An 18,832-nucleotide genomic window follows, 5' to 3' on the forward strand; every position below is an offset into this window, starting at 1 on the left:
GCAGCAGTCCCTGGGAGCAATGTCAGTATTGTTTTGAGCATGTGTAATTGAAAAGAAACTGTAACTGAAGAAATCCTCACAGTGCACTAGTCCTGTGTAACCACAAAGGAAAAAGAACCCACACAAACAGGGATGTGTTTGCCTGTGGGTGGATATGGCAAGAGAGCTGGGTTAACCCTCTCACACCTGCCTGTAGCTACCTTTTCACCCACAAAACCTGGGCCTCTGCTGATGGCCCAGCTCCCCAGAGCTGCTCGAAAGCCTGGGTGCTCCTTCAGTGGCCATGCACAGCAATGCCAAGACCTTTCAAAATAACAAAGGGGTTTTGCTTGGTGTTCATGAGGCAGAGGCACAGTTAGTCAGATTATCATATAGCATGGCATAATCCAATATAAATCTAAAGGCAGCAACAGCCTGGGGGACAAATGGGGAGGCTGCAAAGAAAATGGGTGTATGGACGTGCATTTTTAAAAGCAGGTAAGGCAAAGAATGCTGTCAATAGCTGCTCTACTGCAAGTGACCCCATCAGTTCTTTCAGGTCACTTGTTTAAATGGACAGAAACTATTGATTTTGTCTAATTCAGTCTCTACTGTGCATTTCACAGGGACAAACGCTAAGCACGGGCTGCGCTGTAAGGCATGCAAGATGAGCATCCACCACAAGTGTGCAGACAGTATTGGACAGCAGCGTTGCATGGGCAAGCTGGTAAGTGAGCAGCCCAGGACAGCTTGTGCTGGAGCCATTTCTTTGTGTGTCTAAGCCCCAGGTGTGCATTTAGCTGCTGCACTAACAGAACCCACACCAGATCACTTTACTGAGGCAGGAAGAGTGAAGCCAGGTGGTGCCCTGCTGTCAATTCAAGCAATTGCTGCTGCACAAGAATGCAAACAAAACCAAAGCACAAATGTGGTCTGCTTTGTTGATGTGAAAATACAGTTACAGAATACAAATTTAGCTAGCTAACGTAATTCATTACTTTGATTTCAACTGTGCTTGCTGCAGTGTAAACCTCTCAAAGAATGCTATAAATTAATCATAGTATTTCTGTAGGGTTTAACAAATAAAAAAAATCCTTCAAATTATGTTTTGTTGTTTTCTCCACTGTTAGGGCTTGAATAAAAAAAAAAAAAACATAATTCACCTTAAAAAGAAAACCAAGGGATATTTCACAGTAAGACACTACAGACTTTGAAGCAAATTTTCAGCAGGAGTCTGGGAGGAGCCTGCCTCTGTAAGGGCACAGCACTTTAGGGCCTGGGTTGCCTTCTGAGTGCCAAAATCTCATGATTGGCAATGACAATACACTGTGTCTGAGACAATTCTAACCCACCTTGTTGACTGTTACAGGACTATGGTTCCTTCTGGTTACTTTTGGAAAAAGAACAATTGGAATATGAAAAGTGATAAATAGATTCATGTTTCAGATGTTCTCAGATTTGCTGCAACTTGAAGGCACTTGAGACAACTAACACAGCACAGTTTTACTGTGTTAAGTGATGGGAAATGCAAGCACTGACTTGAAAAGTGCTACAAACTCCACCTTTCACTGGAAAGATCTTTTCTGTCCAAGAGTGTTCACTGAAAGCTGTTGTTGTTTGTATCCCTGAGGCAGGTCTCCATGTATCTAAGCCGTAACCATAGTTCTAATATGAGGTATTCTTGTACAGGAAGAGCTGAATGTCAAGCCCTGGACAAGGCAAATATTATCCTATGTTAATTGATTCATGCATTTCTTGATTCCAGCCTCAGCTCTTGTAGCTACTAGTTTACAAAAACAAAAAAAGAGAGACCAAATTTACATCAGGAAGTTGCCAGCAAAGTCACAGGAGTTTTGTGAACTCGTGTTGATGCCCTGTCTGAATCTAGCTTGGGGGCAAACAAAGGCTGAAAAGTCTGGAATTTATTCCTCTAAGACTCCAAGATTATCAGTCCTCCCCTCAGTCTTTTTCAGTCTTTTTTGCAGCTCATTACCTAAAGAACTAGTTGCGTATCAGGTTTTGATGTACACTGAACAAAAGATATGGAAAATATGCACATCTCTTCAAATCTTCCTCACTTTTCACTGTCACTAGAAGTTCTCACAGTCTGCAGACTTAGAAATTGGAGAGACCATTTGTGAAATTCCAGTGCCTTGAAGGCATTCATTTTGAGTACTAAGAATTTGCCTGAACTGAGATATGTTTTTTAGAGTGGTATAGGCACCATTATTTGCTATATTATGGTACTCTTTAATGATAGAGCTTGAGTTGTTATGGTGCATTTTTCTACAAATGGACACTGTAGAAACATCTGGTAACAGCTTGGAGAGCTTTATGACCTTACAAGCCAAAAAAAAAAAAAAAAAAAAAAGGCAGTGGAAGCAGCAGTAAACCTTAGCAAAACCTTTAGAAAGGCTCTAAATTTCTTGGGTTTCACATGTGCATATGTGGGAACATGAGGATTTGGAGTTAGGGTGGGGAAGGATGTTTAACAAATATGTTAAACATATGTTTAACAAATACAACACAACGCAAATTCACATTCTATAAGAAGATAGGGAGAGGGAAACTTTCCAGAACCACTAATGATTCAGCATTTCTACTGCACTTAATTAGTATTGCTTTTATGTAAGACAAAAGAAAAAGGAGAGCTGGAAATGAGCCCCTCCTTCCACACAAATATAGGAAATATATTTTTTTCTAGGCAAAAAATCAAATAAACATCTGATCTCTAAACCTCACAGAGACTGAACAACAGGAGGCAAATTTCCAGCCTCACCACAATGTTCCACCATTAACCATAGAGCTGAGGCTATTTCTACTTCATCAATCAAGGCAAGCAATTCAACTCACTTGTTTTTGCTTTTTCTCCCTCCAGCCAAAGGGATTTCGACGATACTACAGCTCACCACTCCTCATTCACGAACAGTTTGGCTGCATCAAAGAAGTGATGCCTATTGGTAGGTTTTTTGACTGCTTTTGCATTCAGTCTTCCCTTGGCAATGCTCTGCAACAGCAGCAGCAGACTTCCAGCCATGGTCTTTACCCCCAGCAGCCATCCAGCCCCTTTCGGTGACTGGATGCCCTTCTGCCATCTCAGGAAATGATCACTTCAGAGATACAAAGCTGGAAGAGGAGAGGGTGTGCTCATTGTGTGTTGCACTCAAAACCCTGTATACATTCCTTCTATACCTCCTAGCTTTTACCCTGCTTATAATAACAACTACCTGAGATCAAGGTAGGAACTTAAGAGTGAAGAAATGCTGAAATATTGAGATGAGGTTCTGAGCTGGTTAAAAACAGATAAAAGACAGGAAGATAAAAATAGCAGGGGGCATTTAAATCACTGGTCTGTCTTTTGAGGGATGCTGCTAGGTTCCTGTCCTTTTTCATGCATATTTCTTACTTTCTTCATATTTTTCCTTATTGATCATGTCTACATATTGTCTGACTACTTGAAAGACCACTTTTTCCTCACTGTAATACCAAATTTCTGAAAAGAAACATTTTGAAATGGAAGAGTTAAGTTTATTCTGAAAAATATTTTTCCCCACCAATACTCAAACCAGGCACACCTGGATGTGCAAAAAATCAAAGCTAAAACCAGGCAGTTAGTTTAAAACTACTTGTCCGATAACATTTGTATTGGTACTGTCAGCAGTTTAAATAAAAATTAATTACAAGGATTTAACCTATGTTTCTCTTTCTCAAAAACACCCATCATTTTTATCAGAAGTAACAGAAACATTTTGAATAAACTCTGGCTAAAAAATGAGGTGTGTTTTGCTCTAATCAAAATCTAAAATCTGTTGTATTTTCTCAGTACTTTGGCTAAAATTTCCCTCCTACATAGTGCTACAAATGTACCATTTTCTACATGCCCACAGGCTTGTGTCAAAGGAAGTTGAGGTCTAAGAATGCAGCATGTGGAGGAGAGTTTGAACTGAATTTGCTTGTTCCCAGTGAAGGCATCCATTTCTCTTCCATTTTTGTGGCTAGCTATGAGGGAAAGCTACTGTTGAGAGCAATCCAAGAAGTCACTGGTAGGGACAAAAATGGATTAGAACCTCCTGGCACTTCGTCTTCTTTACCACCACATAGGTTGCACCAGTGATGATTAGGGAAGGAGAATGGCAGGTGAAGAGACACAAGGCAATGGCTGAGAATGGAAGAGCCAGGATGAGAGGATGATCTTCATGGGAGTAGAGAGGCAGCAGAAAATTGATATAAATTCCATTAAGTTCAACACTCACTTTTTATCAGGATAAGTCTCTCAAATTGTTTCTAAGCAACTTCTTGTTAGAGGTAGGCATTGCTCCAAGTTAAGCAGGAACATGACCAGAAACATCCTCAAGGTATTGATTAATGCATGTTTTGCTCCTTCTGTTGCAGCCTGTGGAAATAAGGTTGACCCTGTGTATGAAACTCTCCGCTTCGGAACGTCCTTAGCCCAGAAAACCAAAAAGGGAAGTTCTGGAAGTGGATCTGACTCTCCCAACAGAAACTCTGTAAGTATCCCACATCTTTCTTCCATTTTCTTTCTGGTGGAGCAACATATTCATTCATATGACATTGTGTCAGAGCTCAAAAAACTTGTATTTCAAACTGTAAAAAACCCTAAAATCTTACTTTCAGCTTCCATATTGAGACTAGAAAATTTGCTATTTTTGCAAATTCAAGTTTTAAGTTTTAGTGGGCTCTTGAGAAAAAGAAAAAAAAAATATTAAATTAGCAAACTGTTTTTATCAGATTGGAAAAGGAAATATTAATATTTTTATTTTTCATATCCATATAGAAGTGTAGCAAAGATATTGAACTGTCAGGCTCGAGCAGATGCATACTGCCTGTTGTTGATGGTCGCTATTTGCTCTTCATACAAGTGATAACAATGAGTTGGAGTCCTCAGAACAAATATTTAAAAGTAGATGATCCCAGTACAAGTCAGACAAAATTAAGACACTGCTGCTGAAATAAAACAAGGGACTGGGACCTCCACCCCTTTCCAGTGCAGAATCATGAGGATGGCATTACAGATCAGGGCTTCTCTCTCCAAACCCCAAATACAGTAGGTGTGGTTAGGTTGCTGTATCCAGACAGGGAGGTTTTAGCCTTAATGTTTGTCATTCACTCTCTCCAATCATAAAAGTCACTGTCTTAAGGACCATGGCAGAAGAGGTAAAGAAAAAGGAAAGTGATAGTTCGCATGGCCATGCCTTTGCTGTATCCATACCTTGTTCAACAGTAGCAATTGCCAATTTCTTCCTTACAGAAGAGGTTATTTATCCTAGTATTGGGATTCACGAGATCAGGAGCTCCTTCATGGTGTTGAAAAAACATTTCCTGCCCTCAGCCTCTCATAAACAGGCACTTAACACCTGTGTTTGAGGTTCTCTTCCATTCCCAGGAGATCCTCCCCATGCCACCCCGCTCAGATCCACATTATCAGAAAACTCTTCTGTGCACACCTTGTAAGACAAATCACTGGGCACAGAGACATGATGAGAGTTGGTCTCCAGGTCTCAAAGAAAATATTGATATGCTTAATATCAAGTCATGCTAATATCTGTATATGTTTGTTACATTTCCCTGGCATTTAAATGCATGCTCGCTCACACAGCTGATCTGTTATCTCAGGCAGTATAGGTGGACTCTAAACAAGCATCAAGTCATGTCAGACAAGAAAGAAGACAAACTAATTTAAGCAAGAACTAAGTGAAGTCTGCAAGGAATTTATTAAGGGACATGTCCTCTATCCACCCCCATTTGTGTCTTAAAAGGAATTTGCTAATTCCCTTTTTTTTTTAAACCCAAAGTGACTCTACCTTCTGTCTCATTATTACATTTCTTTCTTTCAATTATTTAATTTCCTTTGAAACAAAATTTCTACAAATGTAATTATTGCTTTCTAAATCAATAAAGATTATGTTGAATTATAAATGAAAACTCAAGCGTAGAAATCACTAATGCTGTGTCAGCTTACTCTAGGGAGCTGATCATAACTAGGTGGAGTGTGGGTGTAGAATTAGGAACGCAAGTTCATTACAGGAATTTCTCCAGGGTATTGAAGCTGAGAGAGAATGTAACATGTGTCAGCATACAGGAAATAGAGCACATTATAGAATTAAATAAACAGGCCTGAGAAACCATAAATTCTGCCAGCACAAGCTTGTGGATTGAAACAAGGTTAAAAAACAAGGCAGACACAACCGTAAATGAAATGATGGAGCTGAGGACCTTTAAAATTGATGGGTGACCTGGGAGGAAGTACTGACCAGTGACTGCAACAGGGGTGTGGCACAGAGCCCTTAGAAGTATGTGTAGTTAGCAACTCACAGGGACTAGACCTTTCCCCAGTGATCCTCACTTAGGGCTGCTCTGCTCCTCTCCAAGCAGGAGCAGCAATGCAGCTGTGCTGAGTCCTAGCTCTGTGAGATTAAATGTGCTTCAAGGTTCTGCCAAACTAGGGACACCAGGGACATGGGGACACCTGGGGTACTACTTCGCCTTGCAGGTGGTGTCCAAGCTGTGCAAAGCCTCGCTCTGGGTCAGCACAGCAGAGCTGCTCCTGATGAAGGTGATGAAAAGCAAAGGTGACTGACTTAGGAGCTGTACCTTGCCTCTGCAGCCATGAAGATTCCATACTGCATGCAGTTCCTGTAGACAACCTCTACTCTCTGCAGAGACAGCCACCTTCCTCTAAACTAGCCAAAGTATTTTTAACATGACTGAGCTGTGTGGACTTACTCACTGATTTTTCCGCCCGGATTCTGCATTTCCCATAAAAGAAAGTGGCCATATGCTCCAGATTTACTACCTACTGCTTGCTTCAAAACTGTGCTTCTGCAACCCACATTTATACGAAGAGGCACTTGAGGTCATGTAAATGTGAATCTTGTTAGTTTTTTGTGGATCAGGTCCTCTCAAAAGCAGCTTTGTACCTATATCATTTTGATTAGACCATTTGTCATGTAGTCATTCAGTGAAAAATCATTAAAGGTAAATGAGGTTGCCTCAGAAGGTTTTGGATGAGGTAAACATTGAAGAGACAGTCACTACACATCCCATATGCACTAGAACTTAACAAAATAATATTAATTGCTAATCAGCAATTATGAAGCTAGTCTGTGAAAACTGAGGAACATGTTCTAGCAATGAGCTGAAAAATAGCTGGGACTTAGTCTTTCAACAAAGCCAGTCTTTCTCTTCTCCACCCAGCAACCAGAATCCATAGATACGCTCTACACTGGATCTGTGTAAACTTTGCTAGTGCAGTGCCTTCTCATCCTCGGGTGACCTATTTGGGCAAGATGCAAGACAAACATGACCTGCTGCAAAAGGCTGAGTCTAAAAACAAGGAGCAACAGAGCAGCAAAATAAAGTATATATTCTCAAAATAGCAAGGGCAACAAGATAGCCACAAGACACCTGTGGCACAAATCTACTTTCAACACCTTTTTTCATTGGTTTCCTTCATGGAGAAACAGCTAGGAAAGTACTAGATAGGAGAAATAAAATTGTGAAAGCACTTTCTAAAAAAAGCTTTGCTGTCAACATTAGTAAAAGGAAAAAAAAAACAACATAAAATCTATAAAGTCAGATTCTGTTCCCTAAACAAAAACAGAAATGTTCCTGTGATGCAGGCACAGGACTGCAAAGCAATAGAGCAAGTTGTGTGTACAGTACAATAGTAAAGTGTCATACACATTAAATCCTTCTTGTGACTTAAAATTTGTGAGCTAGAAAAAAATAAATGTTAGGAACAATGTAAGTACTTACATTTATTCAGATTAGAGAAAGCACCTGACTCAAGTTCAGTCTTTGGGTTTGTTTTTTCTTTTGTTACCAAAGGTGTAGCAGGTTCAGTGACTGAAGTTTTGTTAAGGTCAGACTGGCACAGAGTTGTTTGGAGCAGCTCCTCATTCCTCTTGGGCTATACAAGGAGAAGCTGACTACCCAACCAAGGAATCTGGTGCCGTACACAGAGTATACTTCTGAGGCTGGAGATTATGTCATCCCATGTTTTCCTATACTCTGGAACACTGGGTCCCTAATCATGACTGACATTAATATGGTACAAAAAAGAAATCATAGTAATTCTCAAAGCAACACTTAGGTTTCAATTTCCCTAACCATACTGGCCAGATGACTGTTTAAAAAGAAAGTGAGGGCAGATATTTAAAGACTGACTTCATCCACTTCATTGCACTCTAGCTCTTTCTTTTACAGCATTTTAACAGAATTAAAATGACCCTTACATTACAGTTATTTTACTGAATAATGTATTCGGGACTGACACATTAAAATTCAGTAGTTTCAACTAATGTTCAGTCTCCCTAGATGATAGCTATTTAGTATACCTGCAGAATCTGCAAATCCCTCATGCCCTTTCTGTTTTGCTCGGAGAAACACATTGCTCAACATAATCCTTTGTTCCTTAACTTTCACTTTATTTTATACTGCAGAAATCTTTTGTGCTCCAGACTCCAAGCTTGGTCTGGAATTTTTTTTCCTGGCTTCCACTGCTCCCTGTGCAGTAGGTATGTGTTGTGCATCATCAGATCCAATGTTTTCTTCCATCCCACTAGGCTGACTCTGCTCTGCTCTGACTCCCCTCAAGTACTGCATTTCCCAAAGGTCCTTGCTGTGGTTTTATTTCACTTAGTCGATCCCTTTTTCTGGCTTATCCTGTCTCATTTGTTGTTTCTGTCCCTGCAGACAGCTGACTTGGTAGAAGTTCCAGAGGAAGGCAATAGCTCTGCAGGCACCCTTGACATAAGCAGAAAACGCAGCAACAGCGGTGAGTGCTCCCAGGCCAGGACAGCCCTCTCAGTGAAAAGGCCCACGTACAGCTATGCCATGACCATGTTTTAGCAGTGTTCTAGTTTCCAAAGCAGGAGGTGAATTGGTGCAAGACTTTGGAGAATGCTTTTTGCCATCCAGATGAAATTGAAGCCACCACTTTCCTTAATGTCGTGTGTCCAAAAATGCAACTGGACAAGGTTCAGGTCCACTCCCTATCTCTTATCTTTACTTCATGATCATGACTGTATTCTTAACATGCTTCACTTCCACACTGGCAAAGTGGAACAAAAAAAAAAAAAAACTTTCTTTTCCATATGTTTGATTTTTCCACATGATTTTGTATATCATAACCTCTTTGGGACAGAAAACAAATCATAAAAGATTTTTGTGTCTGTAAAATACACAACACAGTGAATTCTGATTATAATTGCATCTTCTTAGTGCAACTGTAGTATGTGCCCAGTAATATTAATGCCCCAATTCCTTCGTTTGATTTGCAGTACAAAAGTAATGTTTTTTACAGCACTGGTTTGATGAGATTTGAAAACCATCACAGCAAGAGTTTACTAATAAAATCTCAGCCACCAAGAGTTTGTGTTTGTGATCCTGTTCTTGAACTCAGTCATGGCAGCGGAAGTCATAAACAAAAAGAATTATTGCTCAGCACAACTTCAGGCCCAAACTATCAGAGCAACTTCTCTAGCAGCACCTGAAATCTGCTTTGCTGAATCTCACAAGATGTACAGAACAAAAACAAATCACACTGAGTATAATTTTTTTTCCTTCATAGTACCCCCAGTGCTCCTTACATACTGCTACCAATTCATGTGGGTGAAAGGCCAGCTTCAGCTGTCATTTTATTTATTATGCCACCTCCTTATTCTTTTCCTCCCCTCTTGGTTCTATCACCTCTCCTCACTGTGTTCAGTCATTTCCTTCCTCTCATTTTGTGAACATCTCTTCCATATTATCTGATTTCTCTTGAAAATTTTGTTTTCTGTCCTGAAAGTGCAAGTTGACCTGACTTGGTTAAAGATAGAAAATTCAGTCTGCACCACATTGTTTAATCCTGCCCACCTGAGATTGAATCAGCCCTGTTTGAATACTCAGATTAATTTTTTATTTCTTTGCAAGTCAATAGTTTCAGTTCTGAAACACAAAAAACCTTTTTTTCTCTGAGATCTGTATTCACTGAATGTACAGAAAAGCATTCAAGGAACTTACTTAAAGAGATTAGTTTAAAAACTCAGCATGTGTCAAGCCTCCAAATAACTTCTGCGGCACATTAATGATTCCTTTGATCTGCACTGGCTTTTTTACAATCCATCCTTTAGGGGCTCAGGGTATAAATTATGCATTGGTCACTCCAAAAATTTCTTCTTGGTAGATTTTTAATAAACTGCCTGCACTGTTTGCATAAGCTATGGAAATGGTAAAATCTTTTTCAGAATGTAAAAATCCCTAGTTTTTGCTTTCTTTTTCTTTTTTTTTTCTTTTTTTTTTCTTTTTTTTCTTTTTTTTTTTTTTGTTTTTTGTTTTTTGGTCTGCTGCTGCTAGGGCAAACAAGTATGAAAACAGATGGATTTCTTTTGTGTGGAGACATGAATAACATACCTCTATGGCTTTCAGATTCAAGTGCCTCCTATTAACATCCAGAGAACTAAACATATATTAAAAATACAAGTACATTCAAAATGTTTTTACAAAGTGACTCATGACTCCTTTTTCCTCAGCTGTCCCCTGCCTCTTTATCAGGAAGTTCCACATTAATGCCTGTATGACTCAGGTCCATTCCGGTTGAGTTTGTGTTGTTGTTCTTTTTTTTTTTCCTATTAAAATACTGTTCTACAAATAAGTATTTAGGAAAATGTACATTTGATGCTCTTTGGTAAAGTGAAACAGCAGAAAAGACAGCTTCCAGAAAGGTAAAAAGACCCAGCACATGCCATGGCCATGTCATTTTCCCTGTAGAACTCCTATGATGACAACTTCAAGGGGAAATTCTTTCATTCAGGCCCTGGTATAAATCCCATGAAGTAAAGCTTCCTAGTTTTCATCTGTGAGATGGCATACCTAATTTCCATCCCTTCAGCCTCCTCTAAGCCAGTTACACTTTTTCACTGCTGTGCCCTACTGTCTGTCCCAATAGCCAAAATGTACTTTAGGTGACATCTATGAGTCTGTTATCAACAGTGATTTGAGCACTTTCCCTTTGAATAAAATATGGGACGTCCTCCTTGCAAACCCAGTTTTGGTGAGCACGTCTCAGCCAACACAAGGACACAGTTCAGCCACCTCGCCACATGTGCTGGGTCAGCTCCACAGTTCACAAGATTGTACATTAGTAGCTTGCTTTATTTTCTGTCACCAAACAGGAATTACTCCAGACATGAAATACTGAAATACTTTTTACTTCATCTGGTGAATGACTCTTTGCAAGTCCAAAAGGCTCCTGGTTACCCAATTCAGTACTCACCAGAACACCTTTAATTTGCCTCCTAAGTCCTGCTCCTCAGGAAAAGCAAAGCACAGTGATTTGAGTAGGACTTTAACCCTGCCAAACTGTAATGGCAGCATTTTAAACCCCTTCATACAGATGCCAGACATATATATACCCCTATATTAATGATACAGAAAATGAGGTTTATTTCTAAGGTTTTCCTTCTCGTACCTGTGATAGCCTGCAGGGTCAGAGACCCTTTGCAAGAGGACTTGGTGAGGAGCATATTGAGGCCTCAGGTCCACTGCAGTCAGGACAGCCAGACACAACTTGTGTTGACATTTTCACATTAAGTGTGGCAGGTATCAGCTCACATGTTCCCTTCACATTCACAGATTGAACTTTTTGACTACAACATTGTCTTACATGTTGCCAGAGAAGATGTGTGTGCTCATGAATGCCTGTCACTTTGCACAAAATCTTTCTTGTGCATGTTGTGGTTGCCTTTTGGCTTTGTCCTTTATCTGTTACAAGAACACTGTCGTGTTTTTCAATATCCAAGTATAACTCTCTACTATCAAAGAACCTTACTATTTCCCTCATCAACTTCTCCAGAGACTCTGTTAGGCTGTCAACTACCATGTAGACTAGTCCCAGAAATATGTGTTAATGAAAGTAAGGACAAGCAAGTGAAAAAACAGAGGAGAAAAATTCAGTGGATTGGTGTTCCCTGGACCTTTTTTGCCCTGCGTGCATGTAACTGTATGGCAGAGAAACAAAAAGAAAATGCCCCCAAGTCACCTGATAATACCACTTTGGAGATTGCCAAATTGTTAGAGGCTACAAAGTCCAGCTTCTGCTAAAAACACCTACAGAGGTGAATGGTAGCAAAATATATTGATGGTTCTAGGATGCTCAAAGACTCCATCTATGAAAAAAACTCATATTCAGATTTTATCCAGAAGCAAGAAACACTGGGGAATTATTAAAATGTGAAGGGGGAATTCTGTCAGAAGGATAAAGTCACTGTGTTTTTTCTAGGGCAATAACTGAGGACAAGTATCAGTCAGCTCATGAATCAATTAATTACATTAGAGGGTAACTAATTACTTATCAGGTATGTTAGGTGCTGTGACTGTTGTCTTATTCTATGAGTTTCTGATTTAGTAACTTAGAAGCAAATATTTACATCTACAGGCCTATGTCTGAGTTTACCTACCCTGATTTGAAAGCAATTCAGGTACCTCCTGTAAATTCAAAGAGAGAAGTAGTGTATCCAGTGCACCTCAGGAATGGACTAGTGGAGAGAGAAGGACCAAAGAAGGCTATCAAACACATAGAGGTAGACGTCAAAAAGAGGAAGGAAGAGGGTTTGCATACAATCTTTCCCAGTATATGATAATCAGCTTTTGCAGGTGCTTTAAAATGTAAATACTGCTTATCCTAAATATGACAATCCAGTACTGAATGTGAGAAAAAGCCTGCTGGGCTTTAGTAGTGCACTTACAGTACCTAGGTTCTGTTCTTGTGCATATCCATCTGATTAAAATGGTTCATTTGTTACACTTGTAAATTCTGGAGAACAGAGATTGGGTCATGTGCCAATGGCATCTGTGCTTTTGTTGGGAGTGTAGAAGGGTTCAGAGGAGACCCCAAGGAATCAAAGAAAATAAGGGAGAAAGGGAAGAGATCAACAAAATCCAGGTGATCCTGTTAAGGTGAAGAGTCTAAAACTACTTCTAAAATGTCATGTGTTTTCTTTATTTCAGTGTTTACATACTCTGAAAATGGCACAGAACACTTTGAAGAACCAAAAAGTATACATTCCCCGGTATGAGCATAAGTTTTGTGATGATGCAATAGTAATGGGAAGTCATGTAAAACTCTTGTTTTTATGGCTGTCTGAGGACCTTGACTAGGTCGGATGGGTCACTGATATCTGACTGTCATGTTCTTACACAATTTCTGGGCCACTGGCCACAGCTGGAAGCAGTATATATTACTGGATGGCTTTTTGATTTATCATTTGTCATCGCTTTATGGTTTTCTGCTTATTGCAAATTGATTTGGGAATGCAAAAGATCCAGTGTGCAGGCCATGTAATTATAATAAAACTGCCATAACGTAAAAAATACAATTTGATTTGAAAATTATTTAGTGTTTACTTTGGCTTTTTCTTTTTTTTACTCCAGATTAATCGTGGAAAAAGTGAGGAGAGTAGCCAGTCTTCTCTGTTGTAAACCCAAGACAAAAATTTTCACACATTAAAATCCCTTTAAGAAAGTGATTTTCCTGCTCTGAATTTGGACCTATGCACTGTACAATTCTAGCTCCATCCATAATGAGAACTGTAGACTAGACACCTTATATAATGTCAATAATACACTAGTGGGCTCATAAGAGCTTTCATATATAATAATGAGAGAAAAAAGGCACACTCACTTTTAAGATCTTGTCCCAATGTCCAGTCAGTGCAAATTTCTGCTTGTGTTCTTTGGAAGCCTGGAATTTGATCTTCAAGTTCAAATAATTTTCTCTCTAAATTAAGATAGTTATTCTGCCTTAATGACTTGCAGTGTACCTGGGCCATAGTCCTCCAAGTTGTGAGAGCAGAAAAATGATTCTGGATAATTTATTGTAAGATCAGGTTCTGGTTCCTCTGTCTCTAACAAAGGGAACCAAAATCCTTTACAAAGCAGATATTTAAATTTTCTCTTTCTCTTTTTTTTAAAGGGACCATTTTATAAAAGCACGTTACAAATGAACACCTACGTTGCCTTGTACAAATTTGTACCACAAGAAAATGAAGACTTGGAGATGAGGTAAACTCCAAAATATTTGTTAGTTACATTTGCACTGATGGTCATATATGACTTTGGGGAAGAGAGGGTTTCTTCTGACATTTTCAATACACATTTTTATAGACATAACCATCAAGATACATAGATGTTCTCACAGTTAAAAAGAACAGGTGACCAATTATTTTGGCAGGGATACAATAGATTAAAAGTTTCAAAAGCACTTATATCGCTTTAGAAGCAAAACAGCTTTCAGCTATAAAATATTCTCAGTTGCTTTGTTTTTAAATCAGAAATTTTCAGCTAGGAACTCTTCAGCAGTTCTCATGCTAATGCTAAAAATTTTACCTGTCATATTTGATCCTCCCTTTATTCAGTTGAGTCTGAAAAAAGAGAATGGTGTCCAGCCTATGGATAGCAGTGTTTTCAGTGAGAACTTTGCAAAATAACTTTGTTAATTGCTATTTTTAGTACTTTTTCAGTTCTGCATCAGTTGCTTGCTCTACAAGGTCTAATCCAATGAAGGAAATGGACAGCTTTTCTTTCACTTAAATTATTTTGTTCATGCTACTCACATTTTGCATAGTCTTGCTGGAGTTCTTACTGCGAAACATGTCACCTGTCTTCACGGCATCCCTATATCAAAATAACCATGCATGTGCCGCAGAATTTAGGGAATTGACAGAGGAATGCTCCTCTCCTCAGCATCTCCAACACTGAAAGCCTTTTTCCTGTTCCCAGGTGTGCATTCTCACTGCTCTTGAACTAAAGATGGGGGTCTAAAGCAGAAGTTACAAGTTTTCCTATCATTCTGCTTTAATGGTATTTCCTGACCATTATTTTAGGAATGCCAGCTCTTCAGAAAATAACCATAGTATATGGCAATCTTTAGTGCAACTTGCCTGCTATTCTGCTTAAAAAATTCTACTTTGCATCCTACTCTTTCAGAGTGTATTCCATCTTGTGCATTTCTTCCATGACATAGAATATCTCTCAGACAAGCCTGCACTGGACTACCATCCTCATCCAGATGCAGAAATCCAGAAAACACATCAACCTTCAAAATCCACCTGTTCCACATTTTAGGGGAAAAAGTAGCCTGTGGTCTGAAACATTCTCTTTCAGGGGACATCAGTCTCTTTCCAGGGATACCAGCTAAGATTTAGACTAGTGGTACTCAACCACAGCAGCGCTGTTTGTCCCCTTGGTCAGAAATTCAGTAATATACGTGTTAACATTGTTCCATAAGGGATGCCCAATAGCTGCTAATGTTGTTTCATTATTGCAGAGCCAGGCAGGATCCAACTCAATTACATGAATTCCCGTTTAGCATAGTTGAGGTGCTTGGAGGTGGGTTCAGCAGAGCAATGTTGTCAAGCACGGTCCTGGGAACCTGATCAGCTCCATCATAACAAAGGGAAGTAGCAGGGGAAGGACCTGAAAGGAAGAGTTAAGGCAAATTTCTGGAGTTCCCAGCTCATCTCTGAGAGGATACAGTGAGTGGCAGATTACTGCAGTGAAGACGTGTAGCCCTGATTTCAGCTGAAATTAGAATTTACCACAGCCTGGATTTCTTCCCAAACAGCAGGAGCAGTCAGTCAGACTTTCCAGTGCTCTGACATAAGTAAAGTAGGACATTGAAGTAATACACTTATTCTAAGAGATGGCCTTACATTACAAGAGAGAATCCTAAAGACAAGCTACACCATGTTTCAAACACTGCAGTGAGTAGACTAGACTAGACTAGACTAGACTAGACTAGACTAGACTAGACTAGACTAGAATAGAATAGAATAGAATAGAATAGAATAGAATAGAATAGAATAGAATAGAATAGTTGGACGGGACCTACAGCAGTCTCTGTAGGGACTAGCCACCTTGCCACCTCCTGAAATCCAGGTCACTGAGGTAGAGCAGACAATTTATCCAAGGTTGTAATTTACAGAAGAAAAATATGAGATCTGGCTGATTTCAACCAGTAGTAAGAACCAAGTGGACTACCCCCTATCAGGGATTAGCAGCCTAAATCTAGGGTGCAAGAGTAACAGATCCAGATGGAATTTCTATTTTGAATCCTTTTTGGGAATTAAAGACATCTACATTAGCTCTCTTCCAGGAAAAAAAAAAATCAACAAAATTAACAGATCTTCAACCTAAAATTGTCTGTGATCAGGCAAGTGACAGGGAGAGATTTTAGGTTCAGTTGCCAGCTTTCTCTGGCAGACAAATAAATTTATATTTTCTGAGTTATTTTTTCTAACAACCAGGCTGAAGAATACAGGTTGGACAAGGCATTCTAAATCCTTCTTGTTTAAACTGTTTTTCCTTTCAGTGTAAGGACTCCAATATTGGCCCTGGTCTATTCTCTTTGAAGTTATGTGTTCCCTTGAAATCTATTTGTGTTTCATACTAAATATTAACTGTAGTAAAGGATTCACATATACTTTCCCATTTAAAAAAATCTTTTACCAGTGGCATACCAAGTTGTCTAGCTTCCCTCCTCATCTCAGTAACATTTAATTACTCCAAACACACCAAAACAGGTTCTTGAGGAAGGCTTAAAGAAAATCCTGTTTCAGATTGCACAGTGTTAGAAGACCAAATGCCTTTTTCTCCAGTTATCAGCACCAATGATAACTGCTTGGAAAGTGGACCAAAGAAGCCCACCACTGACCACACCTGCAGCTGCATCCTGGGCAGATCAATATTTTCTATGCATGCTCTGAAAAAGCCTGTTAAATTTGACCTGTTATCCATCATAACAGATGTTCCAGATGTGTTTGTAGGCTCTTGTGCTGATATCTCAACAATACAGTGAGCCTAACAGGGAAAGCGGAATAATTAGGGGTCACCAATTAATTTAATTAAGATCAAGAAATGTCTCTTATCAAGCAAACAGAGCTTTATGGAGTTAATCCTTTCGGAAATGGTCTCCCACTTACTTTCTACAATATACCACTATTATAAGTACATAGGAATGTTGATGAAGTGTCACCAGTTGGGGGGAAAAGGTCAAATAACTGTTCAACTACCTGCACAAAATCAGCTTAGCAAATTCTGCTATTAGTGTTTCCAGCCAAATTATTCTCCTAGCTCTGCTTTGGAACAAGTCAGCTGGATGCTGGTACTTAGCAATTACAACTCAGCACCACACATTATGAAGGTAAATATGTCCCATTCAAATAAAAAATACATTCTTGGGCAGAATTATATCCCTGCTGACTAACTGCCTTTGTCAATAAAACAGAATTATTTTCCTGCCACTTTCCTTCTGCAATCACAGCTTGAAAACACAGATGATGAAGTAGTGTGTCCCAACAGTGTGAAATGTCTTAAAGTAAAACAATAATGCCTTTAACAAAGAGGGACTATATTTTAAACAGTTCCTTAATAAACGGGAAGCAGAACTTCCAGTTCACAGATATTGTCCCAAAATAAAGAACTAGCCCCAAGATACAGTCTGTCTTTCTAAATTAACATGTGTGACTGTAGAAAACCTTGCCACCTTATTGTGTCTGCCTTCAGTGAATGCTCAGGCAAAATAGCCACCTAAGGACCACCTTCCTATTAGAAGGGAATTGTGAAAGATGATTCAACATGACAATTAAGTGATTCCTCTTCTAATTACAGGCCAGGGGATATGATCACACTTCTGGAAGACTCTAATGAAGACTGGTGGAAGGTATGTGCTAATCAGTTTATATCTGTTTTCTTTCCAAAAGGAAAAATATCTTGTTTTCAATACTGAAATTATATCAAAGCTTCTACTGTTAACAAACTTCTACTATCAATATGTTTCCTTCACAGGGGAGAATTGATGACAGAACTGGATATTTTCCTGCTAATTTTGTTCAGAGAGTACAACAGAATGAGAAGATTTACAGGTGTATCAGGACATTCATTGGCTGCAAGGAACAGGGACAGATAACTCTGAAAGAGAACCAGGTAAGATCTTCTGTGCTGGACCCTCACTGGACTCAGTAGAGCATCCAGCAGTTTTACCAATGACTGAAGGGAAAATTGTGAAAGATGAGGACAGGCAGATTTTACTGCAATTTTACAAGATTTATTATTTCTGTGTAACAGTGGTAGCCAGTTAAGGGCACTGTTTGCCTTGTGCAAACACATATTCGATGCCTAATAGAGCCTGAATTTTAAGTCTCACAGACATTCATAGTGATACTTCACATATTTCTCACTCTCTTACTGACTTCAGAGGGATAAACACAGAGTCTTAGCAGTAGACCTTGTGTCCCTGAAAAATGATCTGGCTTTCTCCTCCTTATTAGAACTAATCTAATAAAAGATAGTGCCTCCCTCCCCAGATCTTAACTTACCTAAAGACCTAAACACAGCCCATTGTCTTTGCTTCAACAGGAAAAGAGTTAAGACAGCATGTCACAAAGCTGTAAATCCTAAATTTGACACTTGTTCAGCAGTTGCAAGGTATATTTAATCCTTTTTTGTGTGTGTGTGTGCACCACCACCTAAATCCCTCTCTACAGGCTGTAATATATTTTAAGCTTTAAGTGCTCCTGTGAGCTTAAGTACACTATGTGAGGACTTGCAGGGTCCCCTGGTGTATTTTCAGCAGCTCCTTCTCTTTTGTGTCCTTCAGGTGGGTACAACAGGCACAAGCCATGACCCAAAACCTGAATTAAGGGACAGGTTTGTGGCATAAGCTTCTCGAAATAGGATGATGACATACTAAGGGTACACACAGCTTGAGTTCTCTTAAATCTGGATGCAATAGAAAGGTAGATTTTTTTTTTCTCACTGCACCTTGCAAAGCCCAATGTTTATCTGCCTCATT

At 39.3% G+C, this 18,832-nt stretch overlaps 1 protein-coding gene across 2 annotated transcripts in view; it reads left to right on the top strand.

The window, feature by feature from the left end:
* STAC (SH3 and cysteine rich domain) overlaps nt 1-18,832 on the top strand; it is a 71,119-nt gene that overhangs the window by 43,206 nt on the left and 9,081 nt on the right. For both annotated transcript variants that reach the window (XM_021553321.2, XM_077786592.1), the window contains 8 exons: nt 606-706; nt 2,858-2,939; nt 4,372-4,487; nt 8,695-8,776; nt 12,991-13,052; nt 13,955-14,043; nt 17,650-17,701; nt 17,827-17,964. In XM_021553321.2, coding sequence (XP_021408996.1) covers nt 606-706; nt 2,858-2,939; nt 4,372-4,487; nt 8,695-8,776; nt 12,991-13,052; nt 13,955-14,043; nt 17,650-17,701; nt 17,827-17,964 — 722 coding nt within the window. The remainder of the gene's footprint in view (nt 1-605; nt 707-2,857; nt 2,940-4,371; nt 4,488-8,694; nt 8,777-12,990; nt 13,053-13,954; nt 14,044-17,649; nt 17,702-17,826; nt 17,965-18,832) is intronic.

The sequence above is a fragment of the Lonchura striata genome, chromosome 1 (genome assembly GCF_046129695.1).
Source record: "Lonchura striata isolate bLonStr1 chromosome 1, bLonStr1.mat, whole genome shotgun sequence".
Classification (NCBI taxonomy): domain Eukaryota; kingdom Metazoa; phylum Chordata; class Aves; order Passeriformes; family Estrildidae; genus Lonchura; species Lonchura striata.